We start from the raw sequence: 20520 nt of genomic DNA, 5'->3' as shown, positions 1-20520 counted from the left end.
TCAGTGTTCTGATGGGGACAAAACCTCAGTGAATACTCTCCACCTTCCTCCCATCTGTTGACTGCATTAGGCCCAGGCTTTACAGCTTGACACTATTTGCTTGTTGAGAAGTTTTCTGCTGACGACAAGAAGAACTTCTCCTTGACCCTTCTAACACATTTCTGAGCCAGTGAAGCTGCTCTTTGATTATGAAGCCATGCTTATTGAAGGATTTGATCTGCGCAGCACAGACATGAGTGGGGCCAGGCTAGGATGAGGGCTTTTAGATCAATGTGCCTCCCTCGAGAGCTGCTGACTTTTTGCATTAACAATAGTATGGGAACAGTGATTTTATTACTAAGGGGGTCTAAAAGCTGTGTGGGGACATGGGAGCAAACATGGGTAGCTAAATGCTCCCTGTTCTTTGCTACAAGTTTTCAGACTTAGTGTCATGATGTATATGATGGAACAGAAATGCTCTTATTCGAACAACCTGGTATCTACTTAGGGTACGTTACAGCATTATGTTATGCTGCAATGTCTTTTCATGGAGGGAGCAATAGAGATTGTTTGTTGGGCTGTTTTAAGTGCTGATAAAATACGGGTGACCTACACTTATACACTTGATGCGGTGCCTTAGTGCATCCTGTGTAGTAGAAGACATAGTTAATTAATCACTCAAGGGAAGTTTTCACTTTTAGTATAAACAGTACATGCAGTAGCATGCAAACAGGACCTATACACCTAGGCTCCAAATACACATGCTCAAATGCATGCTATTTATGGAGAGCTGTCAGTTGGTTTGTTAGTGCTTTGCTCAGGGACACATTGGTAGGACCCCGGAGAACCAAAAAAAGTATATACATTATGTATGTGTATCTATGTATAAGATACTTTGGTCTTTTTTATCCTATACAAACTGAGCTAATGCTGCCCCAGACACAGATGGAGGTCTCGTGCTGCTGCTGCTCTGCTAACTTGATGTTCGCATTACAGCTTCAGTTTAGCGGCACAAAGCTGCTAGCCAGGCTAGGTTCCTTGAATATGTGTTCACTATTTCAAGGCAATCCATCCAGTAGGATATATTACAGGAGGATCAAAGTGATGGACCAACTGACATTAGCTAACACGCTTACTCTGATTAATTGAAGATATGCACTATAATACATAGGCAACGGCTTCACTATATTATCATTGATTACCCCTTTTCACTAATTAGAGTTCTGTTCTAGTTTAGTGCTGGTTCTAGTCTGGTTTGCAGTTGGTTCAACTTGAAAATCAAAAAATGTTTGGGGCTGAAGCCCAATCCAGCACCTATATTTACACGATACCTCCTGTGATTTGTTCAGATGCTCGACAAGCTGCGAGACCGATGGATCAACACAGGTCTCTGGGAGAAGCTCGAACAATGTAAAGCTGTGATCACAGAGCCCCGCGGCGGTGGCAAGGGGAATTTTGATGAACTGCTGCAGACATACTACGATGCCATCAAGTACTGCGTGGAAAGAGGTGAGACCATTAAACATCATACTGACTTTTAGACCAGCTCATGGAGATGATCTATTTTAGTGCATACATTGTAATCTGATCATAATTTAAAATAGAATAGTCATTTCACAGTTCAACTCTATATAACTTGTTATTTATAGTGTTTTATATACTGTGGTTTCTTTGTAATAGATGGTGCACTGCTAATCGCGGTCTGTAGAGGTAAAGTGAGTGAAGGACTAGACTTCACTGATGACAATGCCAGGGCTGTGGTCACCATTGGAATTCCCTTCCCAAACATCAAAGATCTCCAAGTAAGTAAAATCACAGCAGGATGCAGATATTATGCACAGGGGGGAAACAGGTGAAACAGTGGTCTTTGGTCCAAGCAAAGATAAAACCGCATTCCTGCAATTCCTTTTAAAAAGTATTGAATTAAGAAATCTAAAAATAAGGCCTTAATTGGTTCTAAAAGACCTAAACCAATGATGCAAAAGTCAGAAATGTGCAAAGATGTGAGTAGCAAGATTTTATGAATGCATTTTTTAATGATGCATTGTAAAATCTAATTAAAAAAAGGTTGGGGAAAATGGCAAAAGTCTACGGTTGGGAGAATTCTTTTTACATGGGTGGAAAAAAAGATAAATAATATTGAAACTAATTCTGTAGAAGATGACCTTTGCAAACCAAGTTGAATTATTTTACCCTTCATAAGATGCTTTTTTGCTAGCGTTCTATGTATGCAAGGGAAATTAAATTTGAAAAAGCACACATTTACAACATTTAATATTATACAGACGTGGCGTGAATATTACATTCAGTAAGTTTTGGCCTAGACCATGGCATGGTAAGTACGATTTTTACTCTGTATCCAATAGTTTTATAAGTAAATTGTAAAAAAATAATTGCTCCATATGACATAAAGGTCATTTTACGAGGTCATTCTACACTTAAATACTTGTGTAAGTGTAAGAGTGCTTTAATCAGGACAAAGCCTCAGCTCAACAATGTCTGCATCAATTTATATATATGATTCACACTTGATCAACTACTCTCGACCAATTGGGTGAAGAACACTAAGTGTTTGGTCTCTAACCAATGCAATAGCTGTACAAAATCATCATCAAATAGTACTGAGTTTGGAAAAGAAATTGCAGTATATGTCCGCTACTTCCCTTTCTTGGTCAACATCAAACATTTTGAATACCATGAACACAATATCTCACAGACATCGATGCACACGCACAAAACCACACCAAATAAGAGCATCGCCTTTTGGTGATCCGTAAAATAAAATCCCAAAGCGATGTTGCTGTGTGTGCCCTGTCCTTAGCAAATAAAGTTGACCTTTAAGTTTCACTGTCTCCCCGCCTCCCACCTCTCCTCCCCTTTACTCCTCCACATCCTGCTGTCAGGGCACGACGAAGCTTTCACTAACCTGTTCTGTCAGTGTGGCCAGACGTGGGGGTGATTGAAGCTTCCCGGACCCCTTCACCTTAGCCAAAGCTGTCAGTCTCACCACTGTCAGTTCTCGGGGCATTTCTTCTTCTTTTATGAGATTTTTTTAAAAACTTGTATTTTGTCATAGTACTGGTGTTTAGGTACATAGATGGCCATATAAGAGTTATTACCCTGTATAGTTTGACCATAAGAAATGTCTTTATTAGGATCCCAATTAGCACTAGCATGAGCATTGGCTCTTCATAGGGTCCACAAACATAAGCACTCACACACACATTTACACACTTCATCCATGTAAAAACTAAAATATAAAAGACAAAACAGCTCATCTCATGTAGTTTACAATAGAGGAGAGAAGTGAAAGAAAAATGATCAACCAACCTTGTCTGAAATGTATCTATTTTGCGCATTCAGACAGAGCTAGGTGCTATTTTGCGCTTGATGGTGGCACTAAATGAGAATTGTTTAATCAAACAATTTATATATGTTTGTTTTATTGCTTCACTGTGCAAAGTCCTTATACAAATTATTACCCAATCAATATCCACTTGGGGGACAATTGAAGACAAAGCAACATCCTATCTCATGAATACATCAGACCTTTTAAAAGAAAGCAAAATGATCCTGAAAAATAAATCTTGATGACTTGATTAGGGTGAAACTCAATATTTATTATATCTCTATGGTATTCACCCAAGTGTGTCATTGTCAGATATCAACGTAATTTGGGGATTTTTGTGTGCCATATATATTTGTTTTCTTTTTGCCATAGAGCTCCATTGTTTGAGGAAAGTTTCTTAGAACTGCGTTGTCCTGATTTCTTTAGTTTAAGTAAATCATGAGCATTACAAAAATAAGCTATATATGTTACCCTGTTTGAATATGTAAATGTTTAATAGGAACCAACGGTAATGTTCCTAAATGAGTTAAAAACTGGATATACATGGGTGGAGCAGATGACCAGGATTGACAAAACATTGCTTCATAGGGCCAAGGTGGAACTGACCAAGCGTGAGGGGACTTTGCATTTCTAATGACGTAATCTGTGCTCTACATCAACAACCTCTGTGCATGTGCTCAGCTCCTTGGAGAGTTTGATAACTCCTGCCACATCTTGTCATAATGTTGGCGGCTGTAAGATCGGGTAGGCAAGGCTGATTATTGTTACTGCTGACACTTTGACTTCTTACTGCATTTTTTAGACAACAAAATCTGACATTTCATTTTTGTCATGCTCAATCATTGATCACCCTTAACATACTGCATTGTTTATAGATTGTAAACAATAATAACCACAACAAGCCCAACCTAACCAGGGCAACACTCAATGTATAACATTTCATGATGTTTAAAAAAGTGACAGGCACTGGGCAACATAAAGAGTGCAGGCATGAGAGAGAGATCTTTAGTGCTTTAATTTCATTTGTACTCAAGGAAATCATTATAGTCCTCTAATGCTTTTTAATTATTTTGACTTGTGGTTATGTATAGGGAGGACACTTTATATACGTTTATAAATCCTTCAACCGCAGATTGACAATGTGTCATCTCTACGACGTAGGATCAGTAACCCAGAGCAAGGCATACATTTTACATCTGCAGTATTACTGTGTTTTTATATTTGTCTTTACATATAAGAAGCAGTTATTCACGACAACTGTTGTCTATACTGTATCTTATGATGTTGGTTCCTGTCAAGCTACAGCTAGTCAAAATATCAGCCCTCGAGTCTTTAAAACTTCTAAAAGAGTTGATTGATTCATCTTGAATTTTGATGTTGTTTTTTAGGTTAAAATCAATTAAGCCGGACGCATATAGCTTATTTGGCAGCGCTGGCAGAGGTCCTGGGTTCCAATCCGACCCAAGGAAGACTTACGATGTCATCTGGTCTGTCTGCCCCTTTTAACTGTGTCTTCCCAATAAAGGCACTGGTACAACAACAACAAAAAAATCAAGCCAATGAGTGTTGGAGGGGAGCCAATAATAAGCAAATTGGAGGAATGGGCAGGACTAAAACCTTTGTCAAGCTGTGAGCCATAGCACACCTGTATCGCTCAACATTTTCTGCATTCAGCTCTTCCCCCGAAGATGGAAATGAAGAGACAAGTTGAAAGTTGTGTGTAAAATCAGGCAAGGTTTGCCTGGCTTTCAGTGGAGATTCAGTCATTATGCCTTTTTTAAGGCACGGTGTTGAATCGTATTATTTAAGAGGTATACTATATATGTTATTGTGTCATCTTTGATGAGAACCAAGAGACCATGCTTGTAACATTCTAGAGCAGGGGTGGGGAACCTCCGGCCTCCGGGCCGTATACGGCCCGCGAGACCATTTGGTACGGCCCTCGATGTAATTTATAAACACACACAAAAAAGAAAAAAATTCAAGAAATCTAGACCGCAAAAATAATTAGACAAGCTTGTTTTTCCTGGCCAAGGTCAGGGTCCTTGAACACAACACGAGCCTAACGTGCCATCACGTGGTATATGTCTCGTCTGACAGGAGTGTAGTTCTAACGGAGAGCATCAGGACGCGGCTCCGGGCCGGGACTTCACAAATTGCAATACCCATAAGGAGCTGCAGTTTTTGCGTGGCTGTGTCTTTAGTTGAAAGCCCAGTGGCGATCTGTTCATCTGTCATACTGATCATACAGTCAATAACTTTGTTGTTATTAGCATCTGGTTAGCTAGCTATGCTAACGAATATAAGAAGCTTTTTCTCCAACCAGTGAGGTAAAGGCACATCCTTATATGATCATTATAGTTATAGAAAAATAAGAGAATAAAGTAAACAGGTATACAATACTAATATGACAGTAAAAAAAAGTTGTTATTAATAAACAAGAATACAGTTTAAAAGGGAAGTGATTTGTAAAATATCCATAAAGAAAAAGATCTGCTTACAGTTCTGTTTCATATGGGTGTTGAGAGAAGTATCCATAGATCTCTTCATGTTGCTCTCAAAGTGCACCAGATTGATGCTTTTAACTTCAACATTTAAAAAAGATCTTCCTGGTGGTGCATGCCCCCAAACCCCCCTAGATGAGGTTAGATCCGCCCCCCCCCCCCACACTTAAATCATGTCCACATGGATATGAAACTAAATACATTTGCACACATCTTGTGTCCATATCTTTCTGTTTTGGTGGTCATGCCACGGTGCATGAATGCGCGGGTCATGGTCAAATATCTGGATTAAGAGGTTGCTTTTTCTTTGCACAGCATGAAAGAAAGGCGAAATGAATGGGCTGTGATTTGAGTTTTTTAAGCAGACGTTGAGTTCAATAATTTGTACGGCCCTCGAAGGATGTTGTAAAAATTGAAATGGCCCTTGAGAGGAAAAAGGTTCCCCACCCCTGTTCTAGATCATAGAGTCTTTCTTTCCATCTTTAGCCTCAGCTTTCCTCAGTTCTCCTTTGTCTTCTCTCTAGTTGTCTTTTCCTCCTCCTGTTATCTCCTCTTCCATGGCAGAGGCAGTGTGGCCCCTAGGGAAGCTCTGAAGGGGCTGTAAAGGTCTTTGAGCTAACCCCATTACACCGCTGAGAGGATGGGGACACTGACACTAATGACTTTCAAAGCCATGCAGCTAGCCCTCGTAGCCCTCATGTTAAAGGAGCAAGATTACTGCTGCAGCACTCTGTCTGAGAGATAATAGGCCCTATAAGGACACACATACTGTACAGACAAACATACACACACACAGACAGACATTGGATAGTCGATACTATTACATGTTATGTTCAATTCCACGGGAGGAGAGATTCAGTGTACTCTGAGCAATGATGCTTGGTTGTATATAGAAACGTGGTGATCAATACTCATGTTGTTCCAAGCGAGTGTTGCCAAATAGCTGAAGTTCAACCTTTTTTACCACAATGCAGCTCTGTTAATTTTGCTTTCTGAAATCCACTGTTATATTGTTGCTTAAACAGCTTGTAAGTTATAGCCAGTATGTTGAAGCACCTCTGCTATTTTGCAGGACTACTAGGTGAATATTTTTTTATTTGGCTTTAACAGCGGCAGTCTTAATTCGGATAAGGCGGTGGGCCTCTGCTTCATGATGCATGCCAAGTTTTCTTTTTCAAAATACAAGTAGCTTAGCATATTATTAGCTATTAGTCTTTAAACACATGTTCACCTTCATGAATGCGTTGTATTAACACACTATCATATTTACACCATATGTTTCGCACTAGAAGTTCCCTGAGTACACACAAACACATGCGTGACATGTTCTTACATTGTCACTTCATGCACTAGTGGTAACATGTGCACATTCTCGTAAGAGCACACATGGACCCAGACATATTAATTCATTCATTCAATGCCACACTCACACGGCAGCACCCCATTGCTAGGATAAGAGGTGTAAGCCCAGCTTCTCTTCATTTAAACTGCTGCAGCACTTTAGATGCCTGCATGGCCTGCATTCCCAGACAGGCATAACTCTTAGAAGCTTCAGCCTAAGCACATAGCATGGCATTTTACTGGCCTGTTGTGTTATTGTGACAAAGATCAAAGGTTGAACTTGAAAAGTCCTCTGCAGAGAAAGCCCTGCCAAAGGTGGTATTACATTTATGTTGAGTTTTTCCAATGGCATGTTTTACAGTGAACAGTCACGTCGTGCGTGAGTGAGTCAAACAATAAGTGGCTTTAACAAGCAATAAAAAGACACTTACAACTGATAAGGCATCTCTTTTATTTTAATGAAGGGCTCAGTCAACCTTTTGCCATTGCCCTTTATTAAAGACAGACACAGGAGCGTTTTAATTTGAAAGCCTGCAAGCATGTCAAACGGATGGATAAAGGAGATTTTGGAGGAATGTTGAAGAGTTCATGGAAATCATCCAGCGGACGGAATGATGGATGCTCCAGGCGCACTCAAGACTCTACATGTGGCTTTATCATCAGCAACTGAAGAAAAGCTATATAATACACAATCAGCCCTTGTGCTGTCCTTGTCAGCACCAATGGCCCATTTTTTTTAGTTCGTTCAACCCATTTTTTGCCATGTAACAAAATGCAGTCCTATTCCTACACAATGTTTTTTGTTAAAGATCATAGAACAACATAGAAGTTGGTTGGTTGGTGCAACAAAAATGTTAAGATTCCCAGTCTGTAGACCACTTAAGATGAATCCAAGCAAAAGGAGGGGTTGGATAAGAACAAAGACAGTCAAAACCATTTCATTCAAAGTTGATACAAATGTATTTTCCATGTGAGTTTATTTTGTTCAAATCAAGTATTATGTATGCTTATTGCTTAGAAAACTGGAAGACAACATGAGAGACCGCTGGGTGAGGCTTAGACAGGTTTGAATAAAAAAAATACAGATTAGACACCAGTCTGAGTCAGAGCAGCAATAAGATTGACACTTTGCTTTAATAGACTGTTTGTTTGACTAAAGCTAAAGTGGCAGAAACGATAATACAACCTCAACAAAAAAGCAAGCCCCATCAGCGTCCAAGTATAAACCCTGTTGCCAATAATTGGGCTGAAGGAGAATTGTATTTAACCTGTTTAACGTCAGAAACGTAAAGTTGGGTCATATTCTTGGTGCTTGTGTTTTTCAGGATGAATTTAAGCTAACTAATAACTTGGTATCGTTTCCCAGAGCCCCTCACACTCTACTCAAGGCAAAGTAGCTCCCTCGGACGGGGTGGATGAGGCCTGGATGGGGTTGTTTTCTTGGTTCTGCCACTTTCTCCAATAAACAAACAATCATATCGGTATATCATTCATTAGTCTTGGGGGCAGCGCAACTTTTTTGTAATTTCATGTTGGACTGTGGGCAGAGTGCTGCAACATAATATCAAAATTGTTTTATCTCAAATAAAAAACAAACTTAATTTACACAACCCATCCTTGTGCAAAGAAATTACTTAGGTCACGCCAAACTGAGTCGCTGTTGCAAAAATCCAGAACTATGAACAAGTGACAACAAAGAATTTTCAACATTGCTCTAAAAGTCAACTTTTTAGTGGAACAAGAATAAAACAATCAAATAATAAGTAGGATTTTGTGTATAGCCTTACTGTGAGCGGATCCATGAGCTTGTTGGAAAAGAGTGTGATAGTTTGTTGCTCTTGTGAGCGTGTGCGCACACACACATGGACACTGTCTTCAAGATGAGCCACTCAGCTGTCAGTTCAGCCTTATGTGGCAGATGAGGCGCTCGGCAATCTCAGTGACAAGCAAAAGATGTCCTGGACTGCCAGAGGCATGCACACTAACGCGCACATACACACACCCCGCGTAAAATATAGCTCAAACAAATGCGCTCAGCTGCGAATCATGCCTAGTGGTCAAATATATGTTTTTAGGGATGAACAGGTTGCTGTAAAGGACAAGGCCAAAGCAAGCGAGTGATCCCTTGACATTTTAACTAATCCCTTCCAGCTTGTGGTTTCTTGCACATTTGCGAGACTTGCTAGCAGCCAGAATTGGCTTTTTCACATATGCAACCTGTCATGTTAGATTGGACGGTGACATGGTAGAGACCAGGGATGTGATGGCTCGAACACTGAAGTGGACTGTGATTGGATTTAGATGACACTTCCGGCTTGAGGCTAATGGCCTTTCTGTTCCAGCTGTGGGTTTAGAAGTGGATTCTTTAACTGCTCCGGTGTCTCATACATTCATGAACATCTCAACATGAAGCCAGCAGCATTAACTCCTTCGACATGCCTATATGAGTTGTTGAGTCTCCTCTTGCTGACACTACTGTTTTCATGCAAATACATATATGATTTTTAATCTCTTAAAGACTATACAAGTTTTCCAATTCAGGTTTTCCATGGTGGCAGGTGTTGCTCAGTTGTGACAATGCTTCTGAGGTGAGGTGTTATTAGTCATAGTCCAACTTTATGGACGACATTTAGGAAATCCTGTGACTCTTCTTGTTTGTTTACCTACCGAAGCCCTAACGGGCCACAGTGGCATAGCGTGATGTGCGCCAGGGAACAGGCTGTACCTGGCATGGCCCCGTGTTTGGGGGCTCAGGGCGAACACACGGTACCTGTCAAAAGCAGTTAAAGCCCTGTTCAGCAGCCTGCCCCGCATGGCATACCGTCAGACGCCAACTGAACTTTTCACTTGTCAATTCTGAAAGGTTAGTGCTAAAATCAGCAGCGACAGATGCAAATGGATGGATTTTTTCCTGGCATTTTTGTGCAGGGATGCTTCATGTCACCTAGGCCACCTTGTTTGCCCCTCATACCTTCACTCCACTCTGTCATGGCCTCTCTTTAGCCCCTTTGTTCCCCTTTCAGAACGAATCTGCAGTAGGTGAGACACAATCCCTTCAGGTTCTTAGTATGGTGTTTAGCTTGCCCTGGATCAAATGCCAAATTGTTTTCCCCTTAATTAATTAATTAATTAATTAATTAATTAATCTGATTATTTCTCATTTGACATAAATGGAACTCACAATTGTTTTTGAGAGCATATTTGTTATTATACATGTCAGCATTTGTTAGGTAGCCAGCAACTTTTCTTCAACATCTTTTTGGGCATTTCACATTCATATAGCAAGCAATAGAAACTGACTGAATAGAAGGAGAGTAATGACAACTGCATGTCTCAACTGAAATTGCACCAGGATGCTCTGTGACGAATTTTGATACTTCAAACCCCTTCTTTATGGTACCTGAAAGTTTTTAATTACTTTAGATCTGATAATGTTTTCTGCAGATCAGCCACTAAACCTCACAACCTCATAAGTTGCTGAAACAGATTTCTAACTGCTGCTCTCATCCTTTGTGTGCCACACCTTCTGTACACAAAAACACCTTCCATCACCACAAACGACACAATCGCTCTGAGAACAAATGTAAATGTTGATGAGGTAGGCCTATATTTAGTAGTTTTGGATGACTATTTCTAATTGCATGGAACATTTGGGATCTATACATTATTATTACATAGTGTCTCCCCCCAAAGGAAGAAACAAAATGTTGTAATAGCTTAATTTCACAAGCACATTTTTGTTGTTGTTTTGTACTGTCGTGCCAGTGTTTCTTACACACACACACACACACACACACACACACACACACACACACACACACACACACACACACACACACACACACACACACACACACACACACACACACACACACACACACACACACACACACACACACACACACACACACACACACACACACACACACACACACACACACACACACACTCTTTTGGGTGCACCCAGCAAAGCAGGCAACATTGATTTGCGTTTCCATTACTAGTTTAGGGCGCTGTGGCAACGGTAGAAGCACTTCAGTCTTCCCTATTTATTTGAATCTGCTTTGAATATCCTGGCCTGTGGTTTCAGGTGGAATTGAAGATGAAGTACAATGACCAACACTGCAAATCCAGAGGTCTTCTCCCAGGCTCTCGCTGGTACGAGATTCAGGCCTACAGAGCTTTGAACCAGGCCCTGGGAAGGTAAATCCACCCTCTACAGCTAGAGTGGTATTAAAGATGATCTTTTGTACTCTTAATCTTTTACACTCTAACCCTCAAACTTCTTTTAACAGGTGTATCCGCCACAAGAATGACTGGGGTGCCTTAATTCTAGTGGATGACCGTTTCCGGAATAATCCCAATAAGTACATCACAGGTACTCAATACAGTGTGTGAACAATGGCTGAATGTAATAACTGCACAGCCTCTCAACTTGAACACTAGATGGCAATAGTTATCCACTGTAAGGTTTGTGGTAGTGTTCGTCTTTGATGTGTGTGTTTGTTTAATCTCAGGTCTGTCTAAATGGGTTCGCCAGCTTGTCCAGCATCACGACAACTTCGGCAATGCCATGCAGTCTCTGGTAGCGTTCTCTGAGGTTCAACAGAAAGCGTTGGTGGCTCTGGCAGCCAGTCAGAGTCTCAGCTCTACTGCCTCATCTCCAAAAAGCCTCTTGTCAGTAACTCTTGAGAATGAGAGCCCACCAAAAGCCACAGAACATCAGACACCAAGCTCATGTGTCAAACCACCTGTACCCAAGCTTGACACAAGCCCAACAAGCGTCCATTTATTTTCTCGTACACAGTTAAAAGCTGAACAACAAGAAAAAGCAGGTGAGCAAAATTGAAAGACAGGTTTCGGTACTGCAAGGTTAATATCTATCTCAAGTCTTATTCAAAGCCCTTCCAAATATCACAATTCATGATTTGTTTCTGTGAGACTGGTCTCAGTTCTTTTAAGGCCTATCTAATAATTTCACTGTTTAATTAGTGATGAGTGGATGGTGCAGTGTCAGAAAAAGGTAGAAGGACAAATTGGGACAGTCTCAGGCTAATTGGAACCTGGATACTTAAACAAGATATTAAATAAAATGCACAATAAAACAAATCCCACAAAAACAATTACAATGTGTTGTAAAATGTGTACAATTTCCCAAGTGCTGCCTTAGCAAGGACAGAAATATGTTACTCTTCACTGCTACTTCTCTACCCCCGTTGGCTCTTAGCTGTAACCCTAGTTGCCTAAAGCCCCTGTATTTGACTGAAGATGTAAATCTAGTCTCAGGTGTATATAGTCATTTTTACCAATTTTCTAAACTGGCTGGTCACTGTAGTATATTTGTTAGGGACTATTTTCTGCAGCGGATTGACACACAATTGGTTCAAGTCCTACCCCCTTTGAAAAAAAAATAATGTTTCGTCATGGAACCCAAAGTGGTACCAAAACGGGCAGCACATCCCCCTCAACTGAAAAGCTTGCGTAGAAACAATTTTTCATTCTGCATTGAAACCAAATACATTACTAAGCCATTCAAAAGTTCTGCCTTATTTGTATAATGCCTTTATAATGTAAATATATGTATCTGCTTTCAATCTAATCTACCCATGATAGAAATGCACATATGAAATAATTGTCCTCTTTTGTGTTAAAACATTTTAAATAAAAAACAATCACATAATGTAGCTAGTAGAATCTCTAAACATGCTAAAGGATGTATGACATCACCACAGAAAATATTCTTAGGTGACATGTTTGCACATCGCCTCGGCTAGCATCCATTGTCTTTGGGGTCATGACAAGCTTGAGCTGTGTGTTGAATCCCGTGTGTTGGGAGCAGAGCTGGAGCAGACCCCCCCCATCCCGCCCCTCCCTTTATAATTTGGGGTGGATGTTGGGGGTGGGGGCCATGCTATCAGTTGAGTGGCTCGCCTCATTACTGTAAGGTCTTTTGCGTGCCTGAGTGGCGCTGGAGCGAGCTGATGAGCAGATGTTGGACTGTTGCTTTTAATTAAATCCCCTTGACCTTTGTTTGGATTATATTGAGCGTAAGCCCGCATTTATATCTTTCTTTATAAGATATCCTCGGCAGCCGCGGTGCTCTGCATACCAGTCACACTTTATGGTGAGCCTCAAAAAAGGTCTTACCTTTTTTTTTTAGTGCTTCTTTTGTGATTTGGCTGCGCAATATATTCAAATGTTATCCAGATCACAAGCAAAATATGGGAAAATACCATTCTCAATGAGGTATTCTAGAGCTACATATATTCTACAGACTTTGGTTTGTTGCGGATTCTCCTAAATACATATACTTCCATAGATTTTTCAATATAAGTGATAATGTGATATGATAATTGACAATGGTTAGGGGCGACACATTTCATAGCGAGGAAACCTACATATATATTGAATCACTGTAAATTCCCATCAAAATGATCATTACCTCCAATATTATTTATCAAATCGCAATTGCAATATAAGTTAATATAAAATATGATCAGATATATTTTCCAAGATGTGCAGGTTTAATATGCTGGTATAAGGTCAATAAATATCCACTGTAAATGTTTTGTTTTGTTTCCTCGATGCAGAACGGTTGAATACGATGCACAGTACCCCAGTGGAGCCCTTACATCAAAAAAGAAACACAGGTCCGCCTCTGTACAACATTTTCAGCCCTGCCAGCACCTGCTTCAGGAAGCCAATCTTCAAAGAAAAAGCAGTATGTAATTCCAGCCAGCTCTTTGAAACATCTACGGATTCAGAGCACAAGGAGAAGCAGCCGATCTCGTCTCCACAAAAGCCAACTTTTCTTAAGCAAGAGAGTGGAGATGGTTCCGGTGGAATCAAATTGGAAGCACACAATCAGCCTTTAGAACCTTCTCCACCTTCCACCTGTAAAAGTGAACTGCCCTCAGTAGACAGTACAGATGAAAAGGAAGAGGACCAAACCGTGTTCTTCACTCCAGAACTTTTCGAGGGTGAAGGCAGCCCACAAGAAGAGGCCAACGGCAAGTCACCTCCCAGGATGGCTGGAGTGGGGGAGAGTCCTGCCCCCCTGTCAGAAGAACTTTTTCGCTCTGAGCAAGCCCGAGGGCAAGCCCGAGCCTCTGCTTTTGATAGACAGAGTTCTATTTCAGTCAGTATGGACAGCACAGAGCTGTCACAGGGACAGGATGGAGAAATTATAGGACAGAACCAAGGTGAAGAAACAGAGCAGGTGGACACCCAGAGCAGGCAGACAGAAAGTAAGCTTCGCAGGTTGTCCAGGTCCAAGCAGAAAGCTCCCCCCACTACAACAGGTAACTAGCTAGCTGGAACCAAGAAATATTGTGAACGAAGCAGAAAGTCTTATATGAAAATACATCGCAAAAACAATACACAGAGTAGATTTTGATTTAAAACACATATTGAAACATTCATGCTATTATATTTCTGCATAGGTTTTACATTCAATCTTACACCATTTTCTAAACGCTATGCTGGAAAGTATCTGCTCATGTTACAGCGGCCTCGGGCAACTCGCCCACACACTCTGCCTGCAGTAGATGATGAGGCTTCAGCTTTCTCATATCAGCTTGTAATGCGGTGTGACAGCACATCTTATTAAGGCCAAAAAGCCCGGTTCTCACTTAAAAAATCACATAACTAACCAACAGCAGTGAAAATTGCAGCGCTGATTGAATGTGCCTTTTAACAAATCATTAAAATACAAAAAGCCTAAACTAATTTGTTTTCCTACAAAGTAGGTAATCATGTTGTTGTGTTTTAATGATGTGTTTCGTAGATTATGTCCGACATGCGTGGAGGCTTTAGACATGCCTGATTTAACCTGCAGACCTTTATTTCATCAATTTCAATTCCATGTGTTATTAACTCACTTTTCAAGCATTTGTATAAACTCTGTTTATTCAAAATAAAATAAAAATGTTAGCGTTACTTTAATTTTTCATCATCCTTTTTCCTGTTTTCTTTTCTGTATCCACATACACATGATTCTGAATTGCCCATCATTTTTTAACAAGTATCCAAAGTAAAGTATTATGCTATTATAGATCATTATTACTGATAAATGAACGCTTAAGGAAGTACTTACAGCTTGGATCAGTTTAGCTAGTTTTATACTGGTTGTAAAATCCTAAAGAAATTCACCATATTTTATAAATTGATCATGTGTTTAATATGTAAATCTGTTATCTGAATTATAAAAACAGATTTCTAATAAATACAATAGTAAAAAATATAATATTTTCCTGTAAAACACTTTTCCTGTAAAACATGATATATATATATATATATATATATATATATATATATATATATATAAATAAATCAATTACATTACCTGAGTATATACACTTGCTAGTTACTTAATCCACTTCCTAATTTGATGACAATATATTGTGTTCTAATATTTTCTTATTTATTTATAGCAATGAGAGTAGACTTAAATAATCATCATAATGATGATAATACATTTTATTTGTCAAGCACTTTTACATGTGCTCAAAGACGCTTAACAATGATAAAAAGTCAATAAATCTGAATAGAATCGAGCTCGCTAACATTTGACACAACATTGATCACACATTAAAAGCCAGTCTAAAAAGCTGAGTTTTTATAAGCACCTCTCTGCACAGCAACACAATAACAACAACAGGCAACCTTCAGATTCAAAGGAGACCATGAAGTCAAAACAACACTGTAAGAGTCTTGACAAAAATAGACTTAACAAACTGGCAACTTGATGCATATTGTTGCAAAGGAAAGCTCCACCTCGACAACAGTAATGTTAAAACATGTTTACACAATAAATGAATATAAAAATAAGCCAGCGAATTTCCCACAAGTCATTTACAGTGATTTTTGTAGTCCTGTATAATTCACTAATAGCTCTTACTTAATGTTAGAATTGTATTTATGGAGTAAAACACGGATTAACGGTGACCTATCTAAAACAGTATGTTTGTGTAATCAGCTATTTAACGACCATATTTGATTGTCTTAGTCTGAGAACCTGAAGTCACAGGCTAATTTGAAGGGAGACATAAAACCCCCCGAGATTAAACATGATTACACTGATGTGATTTGTCTCATTACAGCGCAAACTTCACCAATGTGTGATTTGCGCAGACGAGCAGAGTAGACAAGTGTTCCATTAAAGCCTTTCTTCGCTCATCAACTGCCTCCCCAAGACCCTTGTATATGTAATCGTGCATGGCCTCTCGTTAAGATCATCAAAACAGAGCGTGGAGAGGCCAGCAAATGTGTGTTAAAAGCACTTAATAGGAAGCCCCGCGTTACTGAAAGACTCAGTAATGGCTGTGAATGACTGTTTTCCCCCATTAGTCTAATGCGCCCGAAATCACTGAAGGTAAAAGTAAAACAACATTTTTAGTTGAAAATACAGGACATTCAACAGAAAAAGCTCTCCATCCGCACAGATTTGTGCCGTTTGCCCAAATTAAATCCTGCCATTATGAATGGTCAACACCGTCTACATCATTTAATGTTACGTGCAAACTTTCCCATCTTTGTAGTTGTAGTCCTACCTCATTGGTAAACCATAACAATGGTTTTACAAATTCCCAGGTGTAAGGGAGGAAGTGGAAATATAGTGTAGTGGCTACACTGAGCTACTAGGAAAAAAAAGAGGAAAATTCAAACCCAAACAGCATTTCTAATAGTCTGAGGCCAACCTTTAGTATATTTCTTACAATAATAAATAAACTACAATTTACAATGCTAAGATACACCAACACCTACTGGAGTCTGCTATCACATGTGACCACCCCCTGCTAGAATTGCGAGTATCTGACAACTATTTAGCAATTCAGCACACATGTAATTAAATTCATTATTCAAATTGCTGGGTAAATGGTTGCGAAGTCGCATTTTCGGTCCTGACTAAAAAAATTAAAGACGCTGAAACTTAAAATAGTTAATTCCAAGGTCACTATTAAGATAAGATAAGATGGTACTTTATTGATCCCAATTTGGGAAATTGTTTTCGTTGCAGTGGCATAAAAGACAAGGCATTTTACAATAAAACAGAACTAGAAATAAACAAGAATAGAAATAAAATAAAATAGAACATATACATGTAAATATTATATATACAAATATATATATATACATGAATATATGACATGGAATATTAAATATTGAACAGATTATATATGTGTAAAATGTACAACGTGGTTTTATTAAAAGAGAAACTATGTAGCAGAGAGTTCTGACGTGTTGAAATAATATACACCTTTCTACAATTGATAGTGTTACAAGATTAATCGTAAGTGTCAATCCATTCAAACTTTAAGATCATGACAGATGGTGTTATTTATCATCTCTCACTGCTGTGTATAGCTGCTGATTATGTGATGCTGCGTAATAATTAAATATTAACAACAACAATAATAGAAAAACACATATGTTAACATTAATTTAAAAATCATCTAAAAAAAACACACTTAAAATGTAAAGCAGCTCTGAGTTTTGATTTGTGATTTGAATGTAGACACATTGTTGCAGTAACGGATGTGTTTCGGGAGAGAGGCAGCTATGGTTAAGCTATGTCCCTCAATGTAGATTTAAAGAATAATGAAAGGTTAATCTTATCTATTTTCGATAATTTCCCAGTCCATAACTACCAGATGTACAGTATCTATTTGCTAAAAATGTGACTTAATGTTAATTGACAGGTGGAGCCAAGAGTGTAGGGAGTGCCAGTCTTCAGCAGATTGGGACCAGAAGCAGCCAGAGGAGGACTAACAAGGTCAGGACAGATCAGGAGGTAAAGGTGGTGATTGGGGGTTTGAAGAGCAGACCATTCAGAGCCAAACCCGTCAGAGGTTACCGCTCAAAGAAAGAGAAGGTTAAAGAGAGCACTTATAAGGATAATTTTTTGCCAGAGGCTCAGGATGATGGCTGCATTTCTGAGTCAGGAAAGTCCTTTTTGGGTGTTAGGGAGAACAAAACTCTCAAAAAAGTACCTATTACACCTGGTAGTTCCACATGGACTGAGTTCGACATTGTGACCCCCCAAAAAGAAGACATGAAGATTATAAAAGAAGCTCAAGCAGCTGGATGTAGTGCTACTCGTCCAGCTGAGCAATGCACAGGAAGTGAGCCAACCAAACCAAAAGGTATGGTCCTAATCTCTTTAAATCCAAGGATGTACATTTTGAACAACCTATGCATAAACATGTCAATATTGATCAAGAAGGTTGAACACAGTGTGTTACGATGCATTAGCAAAATTGTTTACAAAAGGGACCAATTTGGGTTTGCAAGGTAGGTCAAATAAAAGTTAAAGAACTGCAATACATCTTGACCCAAAGTATTAGAAAGATTAGTGAAGGTTCAAAGTGCTCCATAGTGATTTTTTAACTTGAAATCTCCTTCATGAAAACATGAACATGTACATTTTCTTTTAAAAGCTACTACAAACATCACATGCTGTACCAGATACTTATTTTACCTTATTTCTTTTCAACCAAGCTATAAAAGTACAGAGATCTTGCAAGAAGAAGAGCAGGAGATTTACAAAGACCTTTCCAAAAATACATGTAAGTATGGCTTTTTGTTCAGCATTTCCTATCAGTGTACAGTGCTGCTGTACATGTCATGTAGTGTTGGATTCTGTTTATCAATGTGCTGCACTAAGAAGCATTTGTAGAGAACACGGACGATGGTAATGTTCCACAACCTCGGTCAACACAGTGTCAGAATTAAACGGTTTACCAGAGATAGAGATGAAAATGGAAAAACAATACAGCATATGAAGTATATTTAGAGGTGTGGACATAATAATTGAAACATTAAAGAAGCCCGATAATACTTTTTTTGTTCTACTTTCAGAGAGCCAAAGACCACAAGCCCTGCTCTCTGGGACTCTACTGTTCTATATGTGAGAAGGAACTACTTCCTGTGGCACATGGTAGTTCCTGAGAAAACCCTGTAATGTTTCAATGTGTTTACTACAGCTAAATCAAGTCAAACTATTTCTCCAATGTTATTTGGTATTGATTTAATCTTCACAGTTGTGACTTTATTTTTCAGGTGCACTACGACGTGCTGTTTGTGAATCTGAACATTTAGGTTTTCTGAGAAACGACAGATTTAGTTCTGGAAAAACACCCCGTCTCTGCCAGTGTGCAACAAATCAGCAATCACTTTCAGACAACTCACTGCTAGTAGTCCAAAGTGTCACATCATTGAAGGCCCTAAGGACTGCTCTCCAACCCTACTGTGATAAGACTTTAACTGGTGGGTTGCCATATGGTGTAATAAACATTATTGAAGAAGTAAATAGGGTTCTCCGCAGTATATATCTGAGTAATCATTGCTAAAAGTACATGATGATTAAAAATTCTTACAAATTATTTTAGCATTGTTTAAAAAGCTTGATTTCCAATTTACTAGATCATATATATTAAGAGGAACTCTTGATGAGTTTGTTAGGGACTGGTCCTCAATAGCATTATACATACAAAATGAAGTTTTAAATCTTTTTGCCAGGGGGGTAACTTTGATAAAATAACAAGTACTCACATTTGGTAAATGCACAAGGTTGTGACTGCTCTTTTTTTTTTAAATGTAGGTCTGTGTTTTGTATCATCTCATGCTAAATTATGATTATTTAAATGTAGCAGTAGATTGGGAAAGATGAGTCCCTTTTCTCATCCCAAACAGAATTTAGCATTCATATTAACATGTTAACCTTTAACTTTGATCCTTTTTTGGCACATTTTCTCTCTCAAGTCAATAAAGTGACATGCTTTCGCCCTGCTTCTCATTCCTGCAGCGTATAATGCCATCTGGAATACTGAGAAGGGCTCTGTAACCAGATTTCTTCAGTGCAAAGGCTGTTTGTCCCAAAGCCTAGTGCTGTCAGGAGCTTTAATCGCAGCAGATATCCACTGCCCTCGTGACATGGCTCAAGATCAGGTACATTTAATGAAAGTGAATACATGTTAAAATGTCCAATGTGCACATAAAAACACCAGAAAAACTATTAAATGTATGCCCAGGAGGATTAATCCTAGCTGTGTGTGTGAGTGAATTGTGAAACATTTTAAGAATTACTGAGTATATGTCTGAGATTATTATAATCCCAATTGTGCTTCATCTCTAAACAATACTTTTTTAATGATTATAACTACATATTTTATTCAGCCATATCTTTTTGCATTTTAATTCAAACTTGGGAGTGGATTAAAGGAAGCAACATTAAGACATTGCTCAACACAAAATGTTCAAACAATCACTATTGGGTTTTTTATGTCCCGACTGGTGTGTTTGAGTGTGAAACATTATTTTAAAGACTTTTTTGGGCCACCAATGCCT

At 39.0% G+C, this 20520-nt stretch overlaps 1 protein-coding gene across 5 annotated transcripts in view; it reads left to right on the top strand.

The window, feature by feature from the left end:
• Positions 1-20520, top strand: part of brip1 (BRCA1 interacting helicase 1) — a 128060-nt gene that overhangs the window by 46228 nt on the left and 61312 nt on the right. For 3 of the 5 annotated variants that reach the window (XM_079676531.1, XM_079676532.1, XM_079676530.1), the window contains 11 exons: positions 1329-1488; positions 1660-1781; positions 11264-11376; positions 11469-11551; positions 11691-12008; positions 13764-14474; positions 17874-18317; positions 18673-18740; positions 19033-19111; positions 19234-19440; positions 19979-20121. In XM_079676531.1, the coding sequence (XP_079532657.1) occupies positions 1329-1488; positions 1660-1781; positions 11264-11376; positions 11469-11551; positions 11691-12008; positions 13764-14474; positions 17874-18317; positions 18673-18740; positions 19033-19111; positions 19234-19440; positions 19979-20121 (2448 nt within the window). Of the gene's footprint in view, positions 1-1328; positions 1489-1659; positions 1782-11263; positions 11377-11468; positions 11552-11690; positions 12009-13763; positions 14475-17873; positions 18318-18672; positions 18741-19032; positions 19132-19233; positions 19441-19978; positions 20122-20520 lie in introns of those variants that run through there. The other 2 variants (XM_079676533.1, XM_079676534.1) reach the window with 2 other exon arrangements.

Source organism: Notothenia rossii (assembly GCF_949606895.1).
Source record: "Notothenia rossii genome assembly, chromosome: 4".
Taxonomy (NCBI): domain Eukaryota; kingdom Metazoa; phylum Chordata; class Actinopteri; order Perciformes; family Nototheniidae; genus Notothenia; species Notothenia rossii.
Note: the sequence above shows the minus strand (reverse complement) of the source record. Positions and strands in the feature narration are given on the sequence as shown.